The 22,053-nt window shown below is 45.0% G+C and overlaps 1 protein-coding gene across 2 annotated transcripts in view; it reads right to left on the bottom strand.

The window, feature by feature from the left end:
• LOC133975174 (LHFPL tetraspan subfamily member 2a protein) overlaps nt 1-22,053 on the bottom strand; it is a 41,190-nt gene that overhangs the window by 3,236 nt on the left and 15,901 nt on the right. The window contains exons 2-3 of one of the 2 annotated variants that reach the window (XM_062413071.1): nt 21,041-21,130; nt 3,961-4,790 (exon numbers count right to left, since the gene is read on the bottom strand). In XM_062413071.1, the coding sequence (XP_062269055.1) occupies nt 3,961-4,381 (421 nt within the window). In that variant the 5' untranslated portion in view covers nt 4,382-4,790; nt 21,041-21,130. Of the gene's footprint in view, nt 1-3,960; nt 4,791-9,202; nt 9,305-21,040; nt 21,131-22,053 lie in introns of those variants that run through there. The other variant, XM_062413072.1, reaches the window with a different exon arrangement.

Below are 22,053 nucleotides of genomic sequence, written 5' to 3'. Positions count from 1 at the left end.
ACCCTCTAACCTAATATCCCAACGCACTCCACCCTTCCACCCTCACTGCTCCCACTGCACTGGCTCTTGTCTCGGTTAACTTCCAAACTGTCCATTCTTCACCATTAATCTATTTCTGATAGCTCACTCCCTGCCACCAACCAACCAACCAACCAACCAACTCAGAACCAATCCCCTCTTCTCGATCCAACCTCTGCTTCCCTGGCCTCCGCCTTGTAACACAGCTCTGCACGCTGCTCCAAAATAATCTGGCCGACTTTCCCCCTTTTCAGGAAAATAAAGGAGGGAAACCATTTTCACCTCTGGGATCCAGGAGAGAGAGAGAGAGAAAGAGAGAGAGCGGCGGAGAGAGAGTTTTTTTTTTCTCTTTCTGCTTTTCATGCTTTTGCAAATCTGATGACGGCCTTCTTATTGGACGTTACGCCACTGATAACTGGGTCAAAGTATTCTGATCAAAATATTCTTTTCGTGAGTCAAATCCCCGGTTCACCATTTGAATTCGGGGCACTACTTGACAATGTATACAGCTCCAATGTTCAGAAAACACTTAGTTTGTTAATACTGTCGGTTGCTGCGGCCCTGCCTCTGACGTCCATTATAAAACACAGGTATCCACAACAGAAACAGGACTGGCGTGTGTTTATCAGGGAGAGCTGGTGATTCAGCTTTCCTCTTTTCAGTTACACAAGAGTCAGAGTCATCACCTGACGGCAACGCTGCTCAAATTCCTGTAAAGGTTTTGTTTCCCTTCTTCCCTCCTCACTCCCAGCCTGGCGATTAGAGTCACCTTCAGCGGTTACACTTGTGATGGGGTTGTGTGACTCACGGCTGGAGGGAAAGTTTACAGCAGGCAATAAAAGCATTCGACACCAAACGCACCAGATTTGGAGACAGCTTTACGGCCGAGCTGTTTGCAGTCTTGTCTCTAATCCTTTTCAACGTGAATGAGAATATGTGTAAACGTGAAGAGAATTCCCTTTCAGGTGGTCTGACACACTAACTGGAGTGTGTAGGGAGTCTTCAGGGGCCCTTAAACTTGCACCAGCAGGACGCAAAGTTAACTCCACTGACCCTCAGCAGAAGAGTCTGTTTTAGCCATTCTGTTACGTAAAGACGTGGGAATGAATATTACCCCCGGTTGAAATCTGAAAAGCCACCTGAGCTTAACCTGACCGCCAATAAACTGCCATCAGAGAGTGTGTCCCGGGGGGACGTCAACGAGTGAAAAGCACCAGTGACATCAGTGTAAGAGAAGACTAGGTTAATGGGGTTTTGGAGGTACTCCAGTGCAATGACGTGACCATCTCTGGCAAAGGCGTCGCACTCTTCCCATCTGAGGTCAATCACTTCCCCAAACATCTGCCGTCTGGCTCCAGTTTTCTCATTACCGGCGGGTCGGCAGTCGCTGTGGAAATAATGATTAGGAGAATAGCCGGCGTGGTGGTGGATATCAGTGAGAGTGATATCATCCACAGGCCTCGTGGAAAGACGGCGCTCAAGTCGAAGACGGTTGTGTGCACGCTAACGGAGCGATGATTAATGCTGGTGGAACGACAAAGAGCAGGGAGACTGCTGGGTGTCTGACGAGCCGTACTGATGGTCCTTATCTGCCTCTGTGGTTGACGGGTTATCGGCCTCAAACTCCAGAAGGAAACCCTCCCACCTCCTCTGCTGTTTGATGCTCCCGTCGCCCCCTTTCCTCTTCCTCTTCCTCATCCTCTCCACAATGAGGAGACTCAGCTGTGCATTTCCCTACTTGCATTACCTTGTTCTCTCAGGCCTTTATATAGATGGTAAACAGCAGGATTTCAAGTGATTACAATACCATGCGTCGAAAAACCTTTCTACAGCCACGGCTTGTTATCCATTTTCTCCAAATTCAATAGAGTCAATAATGTACAAACCGAGTTTTGTGATGGACCTAACATATGAAGTACAGTGGAACTGTGCACTTAAGGGAATACTCCTCCAAAGATGTGTCTTCTTGTGGCAACATAAATAAACCCAAACATGCAGTACATCTTATTAAATCAACACCTCAAATAGTATAGTCCCATTTTTTTCCTGTGTGTTCAGTCTGTCTCAAACATGTCTCCATTACATTTGGAGCTATATAAACTCATAGCTCAGCCAAAATTACCACATTTATCAATTTATTGGCAAAGCGGTGACATATTTTTGAGCTTGAGCCTGACCAATAAATCAGCCAATGCTGTTTAAGATAACACATTAATATTATGTTGCTGAAAACTATAAAGAATATGATGTAGAAAAATAAAATATATGTTTTTGGTAAGTCAAAAAAAGTTTAAAGCAAATATTAAGCAATAATCTTGTAGAAAAAAAAGATAAAAAGTAAACCCACTACTTAAAAAAAAAAGGTTTACCAGGCTTTTAAAGCTTCAGGGAAATAAAACAGCTGCTCTTACCACCTCTGAAAATTAATTTCCTGAGAGAAATCCTCAGCTATTTAATATCAGTCCTGAAATTGACCACGGTATTAGACTGATTCTTCTCTGAATATTCATTCAAACCACAGTGAAAACTGCCTGAACACAGCTGTTGTCTTGTTTGCAGGAGACGTTCAGCTCTACAGTACGTGTTACTGGATTTTCTCCTTTTAAAGCCTCTTAGTCAGTGTAGAAAATCCATTAAGAAACTATTTACATATGAAATAAGCAACGAGGAATGTCTGGTGTTGGCTAATCCATCTGATTAAATTAAAGCACTTCGTCACATTGATGTGAAAACCACACATTAATCCAACAAGGCCTTGGAGTCCTGCATGGTTGATTTGCAACATCGCCCACAATTGCCTAATACAGTCAGTATTAAAACGTCTGTTCCCTTTGTCTGGACGTTACAGCAAAATCTCTTACATCATCTAATCGAATAGATTGGCTGAACGGATTCGAACCATGGTCCAGGTCAGAGGGGCCGCACGGATCTGTGTGAACAGTTCGCCATCTCCCCTCACCACACGCCCACCCTCTTCTGTCTGCACCAAATAAACAACCGTGGGGGAGCAGAGCCATAATCACCAGAGAGCCTAGAGCTACAGTCTCTGAGAAAGAAATTAAAGAAGGAGGTTGCGCGGGCCTGATCTCATGTCCTCCTCCCTCCCATAATTCACCACTGTGACTCAAAGTGGCCTCGAGACACATAACCACAGCAATACACACCCTTCACACGTAAACTGTGATACGCAAGCGCGTTCAATTACTTTGTTTTTATTCGATCAGGCGATAGGAGAGCTCCGACCGACTAGGCAGCAGGTAAATATTTGGGTGGCAGCAGCAGCAATAAGCGACAGGAGAGAAGTCACTGTGTCTTTAAGAGTCCTGACCGGTTGGTTCAAATGTCAATTGAAGGCTCCACAACAACCAAACACACGATTGAGTCAGTGGAAGTTGTGGCGCTCGTAATGAATGTGTTCAGCTGAGAGCGTAGCTTTTCATTTACCTTGAGGAACGCCACGGACTCAAACAGGAACAATGAGGGTTTCATGACCTGAGTTAGCTTCAGGACTCCTCCGTCCTCACGAGCTTAAACCAAAAGTCACGTTTCTCTTTTATTCTGTATTTCTTAATTGTTGAACTGTCCCTTTAACACAGCATTTCATTTAAAAACTGAAGGTCATTCATAGTGTTGCACTGGGTTGTTAACAGGGCAAACAATTGAAGTGGTTATGTAAAAATAGCTGAAAGAGTAAGTTTAACTTTTGATTCTTTTCTCGCTTCTACACAGTTGATGTGAAGAGTCAGTTTTTGAAATAGGCAAATTCAGCAATTCACTCTTCCAAACCCGAGTGTGTTACAAAACAGGCGCCAACTGAGGCTGGAAACCTTTAATAGAATATGACAAAAACTTCAAAGGGAGAGTTCAACAAGTGTTTGGCAGCCAGTAATCCATCTGCACCAGAACCATTTCAACATGTGTGTTATCGTGTGTAGATCTCACCTGCGATCCCCTGCAGCAGTCCGCACACATTGAAGATGCTCTTCTTCATGATGCTTTGGAAGCACATGGTGAAGACCGAGATGAACGCCACGGCACACAGCAGCAGGATCCCTCCAGCCAGGAAGATAGAAGTAGCCTGCCAGAACCCGCTGGCAATCTCCCCAAAGTGCACCGCGTACGGCCCGCAGAGGATCCCACGCTGCAGGTGGGGGAGTTTTATACAGCGGCCGTAGATGCCTAAAGTGGGCCTGTAGGCCTCTCCGGCAGCGGTGGCCCCATGGGGGCCGAACACGGCATCCGGGGTGCGGGGAGATCCCACCAGCCAGTCAGTGCTCATGAAGGCGATGAGCTCTCCGAACGCAGCCACAATACTCAGCAGGGTCCACAGCATGGAGCGGCAGGTGACAATGACATGGCACATGCTGACGGTGGCTGGAGTGTCCCTCTGTTCAGATTCACTGAGAGGTGGAAAGGTGGGAAGCTGTGGGTCGGAAACCCTCAGAGAACCGAGAGTGAAGGGTGTGATCCTGCTCCGGCTGAGACGTTAGAGCGAGTGTATGCTTCACAGGAAGGAGTAGGTGGCCGCGCTCCTCACGAGAAGTTCACGTCAATGATTCACAGTCCGCTGCTTCCCGCTTCTTCCTCTCTGCTTCCGTAACTTCTTATCTTCTGCCGCTGTGACTTCGGCACAGCTGCTGTTCCTCTTCCCTGGACTCTCCCTCCTTCTGTCGGCTCGGTGCTCAGACTCTGACTCCGTCTGCTTTTTGGTGTCTACATTGTACTGAAGTCCAGTTCCCCGAGCCAGCCCGCTGGCGTCACATCAGACACACCTAAGAGATAAAACACAGAGAGGGAAAAACAGGGTGAGTCCTTTGATGACGTGTATAAAATGGAACAGTTTGATCAGATAATGCTCGGAGAGGATTATTGATTACTGTTGTTTGATGCAGAAGTGTGGAGAGGGAGGAAAGTGTGGAGGAGGAGCAGAGGGGGGAGGACGGGAGATAGAGGGGGGGGGGGGGTCTAATGAGTTGTGTGGGGATGTGTTCGTTTGAAGAGAGAGCCTCCTCTGTTTCCAGTGTGTTTATGTTTGAGGATTTGTAATCAGGGTATTCAGTTTACTCTGTACTGCCAGTGGATCCTCACGACAGAAGCTATAAAGATAACAAGTCATTTAACAGAAAGTTTATGTCACTGTGTGTGTGTGTGTGTGTGTGTGTGTGTGTGTGTGTGCGTGTGCGTGTGTGTGTGTGTGTGTAGAAATGGGAGGGTTTAATCAAATGTGGAAACAGCAGAATCAGAAGCGAATACAGACAGAGAGAAAAACAAGCCCGAGGCCTCTCATCAAGCAGCCCACACAGCTGACCCGGGGTCAGCCAACGGTTGATAACACAACGTCCGTCCGGCCGTCACATGACCACTGATAACCTCTGGGACTTCAACCCCACTGCACTGCACCGCACAGTGACACCACAATGAGGAAGCACCAGATAAACTCATGACGGAAAAGTGTCTTCTCTCTGACAATGAAATGTCAGAGAACACTAATTTCCCAGATATCTTTCCCTAAGCAACGGTCAAAAGCCCAATACAGTGACTCAGCACTAACCCTATAATACTTACTGACAGGCTCCAGTTACCAGGCAACACAGTGAGATTGTGAACAAGGAAAGGCTGATACAAAGTAATCAAGTTAAATTACAAAGTGAGCTTTTATACATGAGACAGTTAAACCTGCGCTGAACATATTCTAAGGATACATCCATTTGACTATGTTTGTTTAAAAATGTTCAAACTCAAACAATCTCTGTCCACACGTTCCATTTACGGAAGGGGGGGTGAGAGGAGCCTGATGAATCAGTGAAGGCTACGTCATGACCGAAAAGACCCAATCGTCAAACGGTTGGGAGTGCATACCTCAAAGTTTCTAAACCTCTCAGTTTCAGCCCGTCCAGACTAAAATGCAGCCCCGGAGTTTTCAGACTAAAACAGGGTCCGCAGCGTTTCCGTAGCAGAGGTGATGAACAAAATGGTGCTAATGTGGATGTAGCCTAAAACGCAGGAACAGGTTTTCCAGAGAAGATTTCCAGATGCATACAGGCCTTTGTGCTCATGTTATAAATACAGCTCTGGGCCAAAGCTGACAGTTGCTTCTTTTCTTGGAGCCCCTTTTTTTTTTGCTCTGGTTTCCCTGCTGTCTCCTGGGTGTCTGTAAGTCATTCTCTGAGCAGTGTTTGGCAGGGCAAGCAGAGGGAGCCGGGGGCCGCTGTTGACACGTGTGCCGCCCTGCGCAGCGAGGTTCCCATCACTCGGCCCCCGGACCGAGAAGGGGCGGGGAGCCACAGTCATCCCTCTGCGGTCACATCCCCGCAAGAAAGACTCACTGTGTGAGTAAGAGCATTACACAAACTTTGATCTTTGTCATCCTGTCGAGATATCAACAACAGTTCAGTTTCTCTCCCCCCCCCCCCCCCCCCCCCGAGTTCTTCTTTTCCAGTGGAGAAAATGACTCTGTGGTCTCTCAAGGGTGGTGTGTGTGTGTGTTTGTCTTTGTGTGTGTGTGTGTGTGTGTGTGTGTAGAGTATGTTTGGACTGTGTAAAACAGATGACATCAGAACAGGCACGGACAGCCGCCTCTGTGGATTTGGACCAAAATTAATTTTATGAATCACAAGCGTTCTCATTGCCTCACCATGAACAGATGCAGGAACAGATGCACACACGCATTCGCTAACTGAACCTTCTGGAAACACTCCTTCAAACCCCCTCACACAAAGGCTGTTGACGTTTCGGGGGGGCGAGTCCCAGCAGTCCTCCGACAAGACTGATGCTTGACGTTAGGGTTTGAGACAAACGGCTTTTCAGGCACGAAGCACGGGGCAGTCCAAAGTTTTTAAGGTCAAACATTTGCTGGCACGCGGCAAAGACTAATTCCTCACTGACAGGAATATTGTAGCAGCTCAAACAACTCGAGCCACATGGGTAGATACGCAGCTTTGAAGACCTGGACACTTAACCTTTGACCTTGCTTTTCAGCAGTGTGTTTGCATCACGTGCCCGTTGATTGCATAGCACCTATGAGGGTTAATAGATCTGAAACATGTCTGGACAAGTCTGCTTCTATTAATGGGCCTGGTATTTGTCACAACTTATGTCCAGACGGCTGCTCACTGTTCCCAGATTTGAGCCATTATCATGAACAGGGGTTTCCCAAGATAGAGCGAGGCATGGCAGTCTATATATGTGGAGCTCTAGATGGATTTATGATGACCCTCGACCAGGGAGGGAAACTGAGGATTATTTGGGTTTCAGTTTACATACGCGTAAGAGTTTACAGCCCTCAGAGTACACCCACCATCCTTCTGCCCCCCCCCCCCCCCCCCCAGCACTAATACCCGTGGGTGCACACACTTACAAGACTCCCTGGCTTCTTTCACAAGCTCCCAAAAGAGTTTGACCTGTCGACAGTGCAGGAACCAAAGATATGGAGAGTGTGGCACAGGAAGAAAAGTCTGGCCTTCATCCTCTGGGTACCATGAATGTATTTACCAAATGTTGTGTTCCGTCCCTTCGAGGAGATGTTGAGATATTTACCAGGATAAATAAAAGGAATTGACACCCTGGTGGCACCGAAGAAAAGTCAGAGGATCACCAAGCTGATGATGATCTATCCTCTAGGCACAATAAATGTCTCTGCTAGATCTTGCACCATTCCTTCTAGAAAACACAGAGCTTTTTAACATGATCAATAAAATAATGACATACTAGTGGAACGTAAAGAAGAGTCAGAGGATCACCAAGCTGCTGGTGATCAATAATCAATCAAATTATATTTGTATTGCCTATATTCACAAATCGCAATTTGTCTCACTTGGCTTAAAAAAGGTGTGACATCCGGGTGTCCCTCAACAAGCTGAAGGAAAAACTACAAAAAAAAACTTTTAATAGGGAAAGAAACTTTGAAACCTCAGAGATCAATGAAAACTGACCCACACAAAGAAAAGTCATAGGATGACCAAGCTGATGTTGATGGGTCCTCTGGGCACCATTAATGTCTGTACTGAATTTCAGGACAATACAAAAGTTGTCAAAACAAAAAAGGCCATTGTGATCTACAGGTGAAGTCAGTAAATCACCGGTCTGTAAGAGTCTATAAAGCCTGTAAAGAAAATCCTTCTGGGAAACATGAAAATAGGAATCCATCAAATCATCATCAAGATATTTAGTTCTGAAGAGCGGGGACAATTTGACAGACACAACCGTGCCACCCCTGTAGCCATGTTGCTATTGTGGCTGAAAAGCTTAAAGCTAAAAAAATCCTGTTCAAGTGTCAACTCAGCCTTTCTCTTATCACAGCGACAGAACAGCAGGAAGCGCCTTCCTACGCTGCCGCCGACAGGAAACAATCTACATATCTATGGATACGCCACGAGTGGTCATGTTTCACCATGAAAGGGGTTTATGGAAAGTTGACCATACTGACAGGACATCAAGCGAAAGCAACTAATGCAACCTGCTATGAAGCATCTGCAGTTCAGCTATACCTCATTGTGGTTAATATGACTCAATGACAGCCTAGGACATTTCCAGCTGCCTTCTGGAGGCCCTGCATCGCCAGGCCTCACCCCCTTTGCCTCAGTGACCCGGCAAACAGCAGAGCAAATTTGAAACAACTGCAGCGCTCATAATCTGCGAGGATCCGTTTGAATGAGAAGCCCCCGCAGCTACCGAAAGGGAATGTGGGAGCCGATTGGTCACAGAGGACCTCAAATACTAGTCTGGGAACACTTCCTTTTCTAATATCAGTTCTGGAATTAAGATAAAACCATGTGGGAGAAAAAGTTACTTCTATAAAGACCAGGTTCGGTGACAACAGCCGTGTGAATCGACCTACAACAAAAGCAAACTGCATCTTTTTTGTGTTAAAGGTTAGAGTAAAAAAAATGTCTCATTACTTCAGGGAAATTGCAGACTTCTGAAGTAATAGTCAGTAACAAAGGTTATAGTCATAGTCAGACTTTCCACTGCGAAGGAGCCAGTCTTTCCGAACACTTCTCAACATCTGCTCAACATCCTGGAGAACGCTACTAAGCGGTTGTGATTAACACCTAAAACCCAATTTTTATATCCCATTGCATCAGCTAGGAACCCAGCCGACAGTTAATATGAGGAATGGTACCATCGCTGGGTTAAATGGGAAAAGAATGCAAGACAATTAAGAGAAAGAAGACAGTAGTCCAACCTGTCTCCATTGGCCTGTGGGTAAAGTCCAGCTCTCCTGGAGATGTGGCTCCTCTGCCCTGACTCTCCTCCACCGCTCACACTCTCTCTAATGCCTCTTTCAGACTGTGACTCACAGACCCTCCCAGCGCCCCTCCCCCTGGAGCGCCGCACTCCCCTGTGATTGGCCGGGCCCGCACTGGAGCCACACTTCTTCAGAGGGTCCACATGGTGGCCATATTTCAGTGCTGAATCTGGGTTAAAATAACAAGAGCTGGAGCTCCAGAGGGTTTCTCTCCTTCTCTCTCTCTCCGTCTCAGTTTCTCACACCTTCTTGTCGTGTTTTCGTTGCTCTCTGCACTCTTTCAATCAGCCAACGCCAACATCTGACATCAGCCTACGTGACAACTGCATTTTCCCTGCTGTTCAAAAACCTCAAGCAGACACCCAAAAGTATACTTCTGCGAATAAGTACAGTAGCATTGATATAGTCGGATTAACTCTTGGCATTCTTGGAAGTGGACAAGTTTAAGACTCAGACTAACACTTCACACTTGTACACACGCGTGTATCCACATAAATGCATCTCTGTCGGCCAGATGACGATACTGAATCCAACTTTATTTTTCATGGGAAACCTGCAAGACAGATAAATCTCCCAAACAGACGATATAACATTGTTACCTACTTCAAGCAGTTCCAGGTCAGTTTGTACAGAGGCAAAAGTGAAGCCAGGGTCTTTACTTTTTTTTCTAGCTCTGTTTTTCCATTTGTCTCACACAAGTATTTGTGGCACCTCTCATGTGAACAACTGTGCTTTTACTAGAAAGACTGTCTATCAATTTGCACAATTATCCACATTATATTTTATCTAGGACATCTGTATCTTTTTGGATCAGGTATAAAACCTCAGATTTCCGACATGGTCCAACAGCACATCTCATGGACGAGTTCTGACGGAGCATAAACAGGCTCTTACAGTTCAATGCTTTCTCACCCACACAGCTCAGCTCAGTGGCTGGGCTGATCAGGGATCAGATAAACGCTGCAGCAGCTCAGCACGCCTTGTATTTGATCGAAAGTGTAGAAAAACTGATGGAGCAGTTTTTCCCCTCCCTTGTTACTTTTAGGTGACGAAGAACAATTGGAAATTTCAGAGTAACGGAGGACAGAGGAGACGGACCGAGGACGTGTTTAGAGAAACAGGCAATGTGTGGCTATTTCCACAGACCGACGCAGTTACAGTATATTATGGAAGGAATGGAGCTTGCGTATGCCTCTCGAAAAGACAGATGCATTGTCATGTTTTTCAACATCTGGCAAGAATACGTCTTCGATTTTATTGCATTTGATTCTGAGGCTGAAAGCTTCATGAACGCATTTACAATCAGCAGTTTTTTTAGATCAGATACAAATCTGCTAAAAACAAGAAGTGACGTGTAGTTAAACCTGGCCCGATATTTAGTTTAGTTAACTTCAAAGTGTATTGTAGAATGCATATATGTTCTAAATAACTACTATTAATGTGTATTTTTGTTGTGAAAATACACTTCTGGCCAATGAACAGAGAAAGTGAGCAATTGTTTTGGAATAGTGTGCGTTAAGTGAAGATGAATTCGAAAAGTTCAACTTAAGCCTCAACTTTTGTTTAAAATGTTCCTACAGTGAGACTGAAAAACAATTGTGTGTGAATTCGATTTTACTCGATTTCAGCACAAAGCTTGTGTGGTTGTTGCATTTGCAACATAAATCTCAACAAACGGCACAGTGGATATCTGTCTGGATGTCTAGATAACTGACTGATGGAGCAGTCACCTCACTGTCTGACTAATGGATAACCTCTGGCTGATGGGAGAAGTGTTCCAGGATTGCTTGCAGCAGCATAGGGCGCTTTGAGCCAACACTGAAGTCAGCTACAGTATTTGTCTGACTCGTGTTCGCTCACAAATGACTTCCATATGAAGACGGAGAGAAAAAAAAAGTTTGTGAAACAGGAAGACGAGCCGATAGGTCAGCCAGGCAGTTGAGCGCAGCGTGGAAGGCCCGAGGAAAAGAGGCCGTCCTTATCAGTTTGAATGGAAGTTAGACCATGACAGCACAAAAATAGATCCTTTCAGCACAGATGAACCATTCCCAGACCTACTAAAACCGCTCCTTTGACCCTTTCTAATAAACCCTGGTGATTCATCCTCTCCCCGTTGCTGTGAATTGGTGGGAAGCAGTTAATAGACAAGTTTAAAGACGACTGGCTGTTCCCTAAACCCTGCCTACTTTGGAACACTGTTGTTACGGCTGTCAGACTTTCCTCTCTGCTGCGGATGTTTACAATGGTCACAGTGGTAGATTTACAACTCCAAAACGTCATCTTTGAAAGAATAGCTCCTCGATTTCAGAGCTGCTTCTCGTCCCGAGCCCACGACACACAGATTGGAGCAAGTTTGAATTGTCACGCTTATGATGGCAGCATACAAACACACACACACATTCCTATACCCTTCTGCTCTTGTGGTTTTTGGTTTATGGGAGGCTGAAGTGACACCAGCCTCCAAAACTCCCCAATGCAGAGTCTCAGTATCACCAAGGCCACATGCACACCACTTCACCATGTGGAGAAATACAAAGCTACACATATCTGCTGTGACTGGTTAAGGACGCTAAGCTGTGATTGGACAGTTTAGGGAAAGGTGAAAGCGAAAACTGTATTTCTATAATACACCAGACAATGAGATTTTCAGATTACTATCTGAGCCTTGTGCACATTACACCACTGCACACTAATAGTAAAATAATTTCTATGGCATTTATTCTCTGCATGTTTGTTTTTTTCAAGGGTTAGCCTGCGCTCATAGCTCCCGAACATCTCTGTTTCTGCCTGTCCACACTAAAAGGGTCAGCAGCGTTCCCTTACTTCTGTTTTAGAGGCTCTTAATCTCTGCCGGTCCTATCCCTAGCAGATCTGATGTGTAGCCTTACGGTAGCTGGTGTTGGCGACCCTGAGATACAGAACACGCCAGACAGAGGCTGACTTCACATCATTCTTCAGCCTGGCGGAAAGCTTTGTGGTGCTGTGGGACTAAAGATGCAGCTGGAGATTTCTCCTGGCAGCTCCGACACAGCGCAGACCCCTCACATCAAAGACCAGAGGATCAGAGAGGACAGGGGAGAGAAAAGATCCTCCGCAGTCCTAATCCTCTCAGCACATACGCACACATGTACACACCAGACACATGCCGGGGCTGAATCCTTCTTCATACGGATTGGACAGAGCTATAGCTAGGGTCTGGTCCTATCCTGCTGGTGATTCATCTTTCCCTGTCAGACTCCGATCAATAGTATCTTGTAGATCTGAGGAAAGTGGATGAGTGTGAAGTGAAGCAGGGTCACAGCTGATAAGAGTCAGATAACAGGTGGTGCAAAAGAAATCCAATCTAGCGATGGTCAGCCTCATTTAACTCTTTTACACCCAAATTTGCAAGACTATGCCGTTTTTTTTAAATGCGCACAAATTTGCAAAAAAAAAGACGATTGAGTCCTTTTCCCCACCGTCAGTAGATGGGTTTGCCTTTCTGTATATTTTCCCCCTGCGCCACATGTTTGACATCAAAAATGCACCGAAAAACAAAGGCAGTCTCTCACTCGGGTGTCACGTTCCATAAAACCCGTTTCTACTGCAGAGTTACTTGACCCGGGAGTGAATGCTGATTGTGTACATTCCCATTGCAGACAAGAGCCAGATGTGAGCAGATGTTACGGGGTGTTTTGAACAGTGGGAAAAGAGGCTTTACTCTGAGAGGTCTCTTCCATCACATCACAATCGATTTCTTCTCCATTGATTAAATCGACAAACGGTTGCAGCTCCTCGGCTGTCAATCAATTCTAATCAAACGACACCGAATCAGTCCTGAAGACGCAGTTTTCAAATATCCTTGTTGCCTATTCAGCTACGTTCGGACCTACACAGATCAATATATTTGGATCAGGTCAAAGGTTTTCCTTAAAGAGAGAAACCCACAGCTCCAAAATCTGTCACTCTACAGAGCATTTCAACATCTTTCAGCTTTTCGGGTTTTATTACCCTCAACTTTGCTGTTTTGGTTCAGTTTAACCGCCCTCATCACCACACCCCCCCCAGTTCAACCATCAAAGAGCAAGACAACAAAGTTAGCAACAAGCTGGTAAATATAATGGAGCATGTTTTTGCCAAACATTCCAGAGATCTTCACTTTAGGAGTTGGTGGAGAGCAAAACTGAGAAAAAAAAAGGATTGAAAATAGTTTTTACATTCACCAGGTCAACAGATTGGATGCTGATTGAAATGCAAAGTCACGTGTTTGGTTCTTCAGGTGGTTTAACATATTTTCCTTTTTCTACACACCACTATCGCATCCCCTCATCTGTTTTCCATCAGGCTCGTGACAACATTTAGCAAGATTGCTATCATCAGGAGGATGAAAGCCTTAAATGTCCTGTTCCAAACTAGCCACAAAGAAATGTCATTGGACACATGACACTGTGGGAAGCGAGTCAGGGGACCTACAACTCCTCAACTCGAGTATATCTGCAAGATACGCAGCCTTACATCAAATATTTTTGGCTCGTGTGGACACATGACTCCCGGACGTGCCTCGGATATCTCAATGAGGTTTTTTATCTCCACGTGTTTTCAATCGGAACAGGGCCTGCATGTGTTGCGTCACTCCACCGCCCAGCCACGCTGAAGAGGCTTCACTTCACTTTCCAAAAGCCTCTGTGGAAAAGAGATGGCAGCGAAGGAGAGACATAAAAAAAAAATTGGTGGAAGCAGCGGACGGACAGATTGTGTATTTGACTCAGACGAGAGCTCATGGAGTTTCCACTTGAGGAAAATAGCAATGGCCGCTCACTGTGTGGGGAAGTCAGATGCACAGAAAAACTCACAGATGCACAAACAGAAGTCTAGACAAGAGGAGAATCTGATACCTGATGGTAGCATATGGATGTTAACAGTATACCCTTCTCATTATATCGTTCAAATATGTCAGGCATTTCTTTACACCCCCAAAGAAGGACTGTCTCAATGCAGTCTAAAAGCAGATCCGAAGTGACAAATGGATGTTGGGGAGTTCACCGTTGTACATTTGCTTCTTCGTGCAATCAGAGAAGTCTGAGCTCGGTTAGAATGCCACAGAGGGAGCAGCTATGACCATCTGGCCACTTACACCACATCTGGCCTTCCAACCATCCCGCCACAGCTTGATGGGTGTAAGTCCCATCAACAGGCACATGGAGACATATGTTTAACATGTTCACACAGGGGAAGGGGCCGCATCGACCGGGAACTATATATTTTCTAACTCACAAGAGCAGGGTTGGGCTCACACCGATTGAGTTTCAGAGCAAAATACTAGGTGAAACTTACTTTAAAGAGACATTGACCTGTTTTTTTTATAAAAAACTTCTTATTATTTAACAAAAGAAATCCTTAAACAGCCTTTGCATGAATAAAACTAAAATCGTATATTAAGTCCTTGCTACAGACACATTTTTGGTCCAAGCCAACAAGATCTGAGTTGAACCCTGTACCACCTCATTATTAACATCAACGCTGAGGGTGTAAATACAAGTGCAAGTAATATCTTCACTGCCAACCTTAAGCTGTAATTCATATATTTGACACCGATCCATTGATTTAATAAGACAGCTGAGGTCAAGAGACAGATCAATTTCCTCGGCGAGGTCACGGCACATCATTTTCATCCATTATGCTTTTGTGAACAGTGGTTTTATTCCGCCGTATCTTTGTAAAGGGAGTGTTATCTCAGCAGTGTATTTGCTAATTTATTAACTTTCTGGGGAGTACCGCTGGAGCATAAACACACGGATGTGTTGAGGGTGAGGAAATCCCAACACTGAGCGCTTCGGTGGGGGGGGGGGGGAGAGTAGGACGGGAGCGTGGGAAAGAGAGCAGGAGGGAAAGGGAACATTAATGCAGAGACCGGAGTGTTGACCAGATTCCACAGCTCGTGGTCAGAGTACACCCGCGAGAGGTGTGGAGCGAATGTGTCGGCCACAGAGTCACAGAGGACTTCTAACAGCTCCGACTGAGAGCAGGAGTCCGAGGCACTGTTGAGAAGTATGAGGGGTGGAGGAAAGAAAACTACTTCACCTATCCCAAGAGCCTTTTTCTTTTTCCAAATACATAATAAAAAACAGCATAGCAGTGTACACATGAACACATGTGGAACTGAGTGCACAAAACATGCACACCGCCATTTGATCTCAGTGTGATTGGACAATCTGAGTGACTGTGTGTCAGTCTGGTTTGAGCAGTGGAGTAGGAGTCACTCCAGTAGGAGGGACATGGGAATTCTGCAGCTGTGCTTCAGTGGAGGACGGCCGAGGCCCTCATCTTCTCGTAGTGACCATAACACCAGTCGCACGGCGAGCCAACGCCACGAGGGTAAAGGAGGTGACGGAAAACAAAGACCATCTGACACATCACAGCCGGGCCTCAAAGTGGGTGGCCGGCTGATCAGCCGCAGACCGGGTGGTGGAGGGATAGAGGGTGGGAGGGAGGGGTCACTGGATAGGCGTCTTGCGAAAGGATCGCTCCATGCTGCTTGTCACAAAGGAGTTTTATTTGTCACTGGCCTGACGCCATATGTATGGCGTCTGTAAGGGATAGATATCAGCTGGTGCTTAAGGAGCTGAGGATTAAAAAAGCACAAAACAGAGATAACATCGATCACAACAGAGGGATAACAACAGCAGAGCTACAATCACGTCTGTTTATAGTGTTGGAACCAAAACAGAAAAAGTGGCTGTTGCACGACTGTACAGCACTGAACTCAGGGTAATTTGACAAAATATCTTTCCTTTTATAAAGACAGATTAAACCAAAACAGTGTTGTTTGTTTTTTCAACACAAAAAGCCCCAAATATAGGGACCAACATATTTTTGCCGTCGTGACTCAATGGATGTTAAGGCATAAGGACGTAGCCACAGTAGGACCAAGAATGCAAATTAGTTTTTCAATCTTCTGTTAAGTTGTTTCTTGAGAGTCTGATTGTTCTTGAACTAATCAGTAGGAACGCTTTCAGGACAGTATCTGCTTGAAGCGGCATTAGCACACAATGATAACGTCATCTTCATATAATGTTCACTGTGAGAGACTGTATATCTCAAACCTCTATCAGCAGCAGTCAGAAGGTCAATCACAATGAAACAGTGCAGAGAGGATCCCTCTAGGCCAGACTAGTATCTGGACATTGTCAAAGTGATACAGTATATGATATGGACTCACTCAGGCTCCAATTCAACAATCTGGGTATGGACTGCTTATAAAACACATCACAAAGACACTACAGTACGTTGTTGGACTTCAGCTAAAAAAGACACTGAAAATGTCCATTGTAAAATTTGGCCACATGGTGTCCTGTTTCTTAAAGTCCCCTTTTGCCAACCAACAGTTAAAAACACCAAGACATTCAGTTTAATACATTTTAATTCAAAAGGACCACAGCAGCTTCTCGATGTGATGGCCGCACCAACAGCCCCACACTGAACCTCTGCAACATGGTGGTAACCTTTCTGTTGAATTTGCTTGGTTTAAGTTTCTTTGTGCACACACTTAAAATGCAAACAAACGTCACAGATAAATAACTGGACACATAGATTTTGGCTTCATACAACATAGTTCATCAATTTATTTATATTTTTTATATTAATTAATCCACTTTTCTTGGAGTTACCAGTTCCTGGAGGTCGCTGCTGGAGGCGTCTGGCTGGCCGTCTAAAGGAGGTCCAGTTGCACCTGGCTGTAGTTTGTTTAAATGTTAGTATGTCCTGGTCTATCCCCCTTTTGTGTTTGAGTTGAGGGTTGATCAGCCGCTATGGATGTTTCCCCGGTGTTTCAGTTTTTTGTGTTGTTAACCTGTCTTCAGGTTAGTTTAGTTAGGTTGATCTTTATGGGCCCAAAGTTGTTGTTAAGTATATTTTTTTAAACAACCCGGGTCTCTCTGGTCTACCTGCTCGGTCCCTGACACTCCAGTAGAAGTCAGCCTGCTTTAAACCATTTATTGGTCATCACAAGTTGACCAATAAATTGTAGTTGCTGATAAGCTGACCAATTGATTGTTTGACTTACTGTCGCATCTGTATTATGTTATATACTGAGACTAATTTACATCTGTCCTAACAAACTACAAAGTAATAAAAAATAGGTCTTGGTCAGACTAATGTGATTTTCATGTACTTCACATATTCATCAGAAAATATTCACCAGGGTGAAATATCAATTATGGGCTACATTCTTCACACCTATTTCCTCTGACTGCTGAGGGACTGGGAGACCCCGAGGAGCCTCAGCCCCTTTGCTCGGTTTCCCACTGTTAAAGAGCTGTAGAGTTTGGGGGCCCTCAGGCCTAAAACTGTCTCCATTATGCTTAACCATTTCCAGCCCCACCTAAGGCCTGGAAACAGCCCCCGGGGTCCATAAAAGGTAGGGGGTCGCAGGAGAAAACTCCTTCCACTTCAAATTCCCATGTGTCTGTTTTCCAGGCCCGACTCTGCTGAGCTGGGTGGATGGTAGGTATTTGGCCCTCTTCTCTGGAGGGGCTCAAACCATTGTTCTCGCTGTGTTTTGTGTTTGGGATGAGTGCAGTTTAATCCTAACTTCCCTGTGGCTCTGACCTGCTGCTCCCAGCTGAGTTTCCCCCTATAGCACACACACACACAAAAAAACACACAAACCCCCTGCAAGCTGAGATCTCGCCGGCCGCTTTATCCAAACGCCCCTGGGGGCAGAGCCATAGCTGTTGTGGGCACTCGGAGTTCAACCTGATACTCCGCTCAAAATCAAAAGTAAGCACCGCTGACGAGCGTTGGCACCAGACTCCCCCTCTCCTGAGTTTCAGATAATAAACGTATCAAGTGATATCATCCCCGGCTCTCGGGCTCTTGGCAAAACACGTTACCGGCATGTGTAGGAGTTGGGGAGGCGAAGGACGGAGACAAACGAGGCGAGACCCCGGGTGAAAGCGAGACGCTGTGGACAGAAAGAAGAGGTGGGAAGCTGAGAAATGAAGAAGCGTGTTGCTTTTGTCGGGCTGGTTTCGGGGGGAGTAAAGTGAGATGTGTAAAGGCTTTCACTTGCAGACAAAGAGATGAGTGTCGACGAGCCTTTTCGTATCAAACCCTCACAAAAACCTGTCCGTGTCAGATTAGAACAAAACAGGAAAGATATGGACACCAGCGCTGTGTCCTTCAGAGACAACAGGACTTATCAGGTTGAATTACAGCTGACATGGCAGGATATAAAAAGTGTCAAGTCTCATATCTCCAGATTACATGAGCGGAGACATTCCTTGGACCCCAGCTGAGATGATACTGATTTTTACTCTTATCCAAACCCCTGATAAAAGTAAGTGTTTGTACTTGTTATATCAAAGCGCAGCATTTTGTAATGGATTGGTCCGATACAGAGCGTGAAGACAAAAGAGGTTCAGGAGAAAACACGTGTCAGATAACAGGAAGCGGGGGCGCGCTGACATGAGGTCTCCCTATTTTAGGAAAAATGACAAACGATCATTTTGTTTATTATGTTAGCCGGTGCTTTCCACTTTGCAACGACCTTCACAGATGGTCTCTGCTCAGTATCTCTCGCTCCATTGTTTTCCTCCATATTGGAAAAACATGGAACCCCCCCGCCTCCATCCACCCACCAACACCCCCAATTTCCGACCTCATTCGCATAAATACACCAGGCTGATTTCAAAAGTAAGCATGACAGAGGATGAAATTACAACAGGGACTTGAAGCAGATAAAGATGCTTCAACCACCTTCAGTTAATTATTCACATGTGGCCTTTAGACTTGGATGATGTAACGTAGAACTCACTTTTTAAACAAATATAAAACATCCATGGATCTAAAAAGTTGTAATACACAAGACTAAAAACTCACAAACATTCTCCTCCATAATGCTGGTTTGTTATCAAAATTGTTTTTTCTTCACATTACCGAAAAGTAGGGGAGAGCAGGGTAATGTGAGACATCGGGTAATGTGAGACATCCCCTGTATCTAGGCAACATAACACATTTCGGGTCATGTGACCATTATGTTTTCAAGCCCCTCCCATTCCCCCTTGCAATGAAGGAGAAGTTGGTGCAGCTGCTGTGGAAAGTATGTTTTTTCACAAAATGTGTTTTTTTAAGACAACCCTCAAAAGATTCATAAAGAAAAAAGAGAAAATGGAAAGTAAAATCAGTAGCCTGGGGTGCAGTAGCTGAGGTAAAGACAATACTCACAGATAGATGGAGGAGGAGCCAAACACTTCAACAACTAGCTGACCAGTTCCATGGCCTTGCTCCAGTTAAGTGGCCTGAACTGGCATTTGAATACGCAGAGAAAAACAATATCCCTGTCCCTGCCAATTGGACAGAGAAAAAATGTGCAGGTAAGCTAGTGTGAGCAAGAGATCACATTAATCATAATAATCATAAATGTGCTTAATTGACCAATCCCCATGATTCTGTTACTTGTTCGATATTAGTTTTGGAATGTGTGGTTGTCAATCTAGCTGTCTGGATTTTAACTATTACAACGTGTGTTGTTATGGTAGTTTTAAAGTGGAAAAAGTAAGTGGATCACTTTACCCCCTTGATTTCCCCGTTGCCGGGGTAAAGTGAGACACAAGACCACTTTTTGATAAACATAATATTTTCACTTTCCTTTGTCCTGAAGACATTCTGATCATTTCCATTGCTAGGAAACATCCTGAATTAATGGAAAATGTGTATATTTTACTAATACATCATTTTAGCTCGCCTAGAGGGGATCAAATGTAAAAAATGTCCCACATTACCCCGCTCTCCCCTACTATTTTAGCATCTTGCAAGTAAGTCAAAATATTGTGCCATAATTTCAACGTATTTTGTCACACACGTTGCTTCGAGGCTTGACATTGGACGCCCCCGATGCCTTGTTATGACGCAATTATAATCACAACAACGACCAGAGTTTCCTGCTTGGTACACCAAACTTAGCCAGCTTTTTAAGCTAGTTCCTCATGCAACGCTACAGGGAAGTACACAGTATATAGTCCACAACCACATGAACACACACCAGGTCCACCCTACTCTCTCCAGGGTCATACTGACATTTGACATCAGGCAGGACCTGTGGTCACCAAACGTGTAACCTGCGCTTACGCTCACAAAGTTGAGCTTTTCTCAACTGCTATCGAACGCTACGCAAGAAAAGTGGAAAAATGCAAACCGCAATGCAGTTCGGCAGCCCATGGTGTCACTCCATTCAAAGTGAATGAGCAGAATTTCGATTGAAGCCTTCAAAGCAGTTGTGTGAGTGCTCGGTGTGTATTATTATCTACTATGCTTAACTTTTCATTTTTGTTGTGGCAGAAATTGTCCTCCTTAGATTTACATTACATTAACATTCTGCCATTTGATGGAGGAGTCTGACAGGAAACAACCACAGGTATTCATTCAGTTTCACACATTAATTTGTCGGAAGCAACTACTCATAGTGGGAAGATGAGTCAGAAAAAAAAAAAAAAGTTTTCAGGGTGTTTAAGGGAGCGATGTTAGGTAACACCTGCCCGGAACAATAGGAGTCATGGGAACAGCATTGGTTTCCATTAGTAACAGACAGCTGCCAGGAACCCCAATAATATCACACAGAGAAAAGCAGGAAACCAGTGTCTGTTTGTTTTGTTGGTCTGCACAACTCCAAAGACACACACATCTCCGGAGGACAAAGTGTTTACTGGAGCGGAAGAAAAGGGAGCAGATGAAATTAAAGGAAAAAAATACACAATATGCAACGTAGATCTACTCATTTACACAAGTGACGACACCGACCTCTTGTGTGGAGTCTCGAGGCGAGCACAGAGGCAAATGTCTTCAGCATAAATCCAGATGCCGTGCGAGTCCTTTCTCACTCTTCACAACCTGCAGGGAGACAGTAGAAACGAGGCAATGAGTCCAAATCGCAAAACCACACCACCTCCTGAGAGGCAACCAGAGTTCAGTCATTGTTGGCTCCTCGACAAGAATGAGCATCATTTTCTCTGTGCTCATCGGTATTTTCCACCCAAACCGGAGAGTGAGCAGGGCCTGCACCTGGAGAAGCTTTTAAACTGTTTCACATGTTCGTAAAAAAAATGACTGAGGACAGACAGACGCTGATGTCTGCATCACTCACTTGACGTGATTGTGGGTCCCTCGGGCAAAGCTTCATAATGTTTAGCACAACAAAACACACTATGTCTATTATGTAATCCAACCAAGGCACTAGGTGGGATTAGTCATAAACCCATGTGTGAAGGGTGCAAGTTTCCCCACATGCTAATTTTACCTCAACACAGACCAACTGAGATTAACATGAGTCCTACTGGTTATTAAGTGACTTCTACTCACTTCAACCCAAAGCTTAACCCCACAACCCTACTTTGATACTGAGGAAATCCTATTGAACGGGTTTCTGTTTGTTTTTTCTGTTTGCCGATACGTTTTTGATGATTCGCTCTGGAAATGCAAGTCACTCTGAATCTCAAAATATGTTTGTCACTAAGACAGTTTTAAAGAATTAAATCACCACCTCATCAATGGGCCGTATGTGGCGAGACACCAATCATACCTTTGGAACTAATCAATAAAAACTCATGACACTCATCGTACGTCTTCCTGCTGTCAGCAGCAGATTCAGGTCACTCTGCCCTCCTCATACTAAAGACCACACATACGTCAGGATGTAGATAATTAACTAATGGCCGACTCTCCTCCCTCTCACTCAGCACTGCCGAGGCCCTTTAATGGATTCTGTCCAGAGAGAGCAGCACTCAGCTCGGTTAACAGTCAGGTCACAAATCTGA

This window comes from Platichthys flesus, chromosome 19, assembly GCF_949316205.1.
Source record: "Platichthys flesus chromosome 19, fPlaFle2.1, whole genome shotgun sequence".
In the NCBI taxonomy this organism is placed as follows: domain Eukaryota; kingdom Metazoa; phylum Chordata; class Actinopteri; order Pleuronectiformes; family Pleuronectidae; genus Platichthys; species Platichthys flesus.
This window is presented reverse-complemented; position numbering and strand designations above follow the sequence as displayed.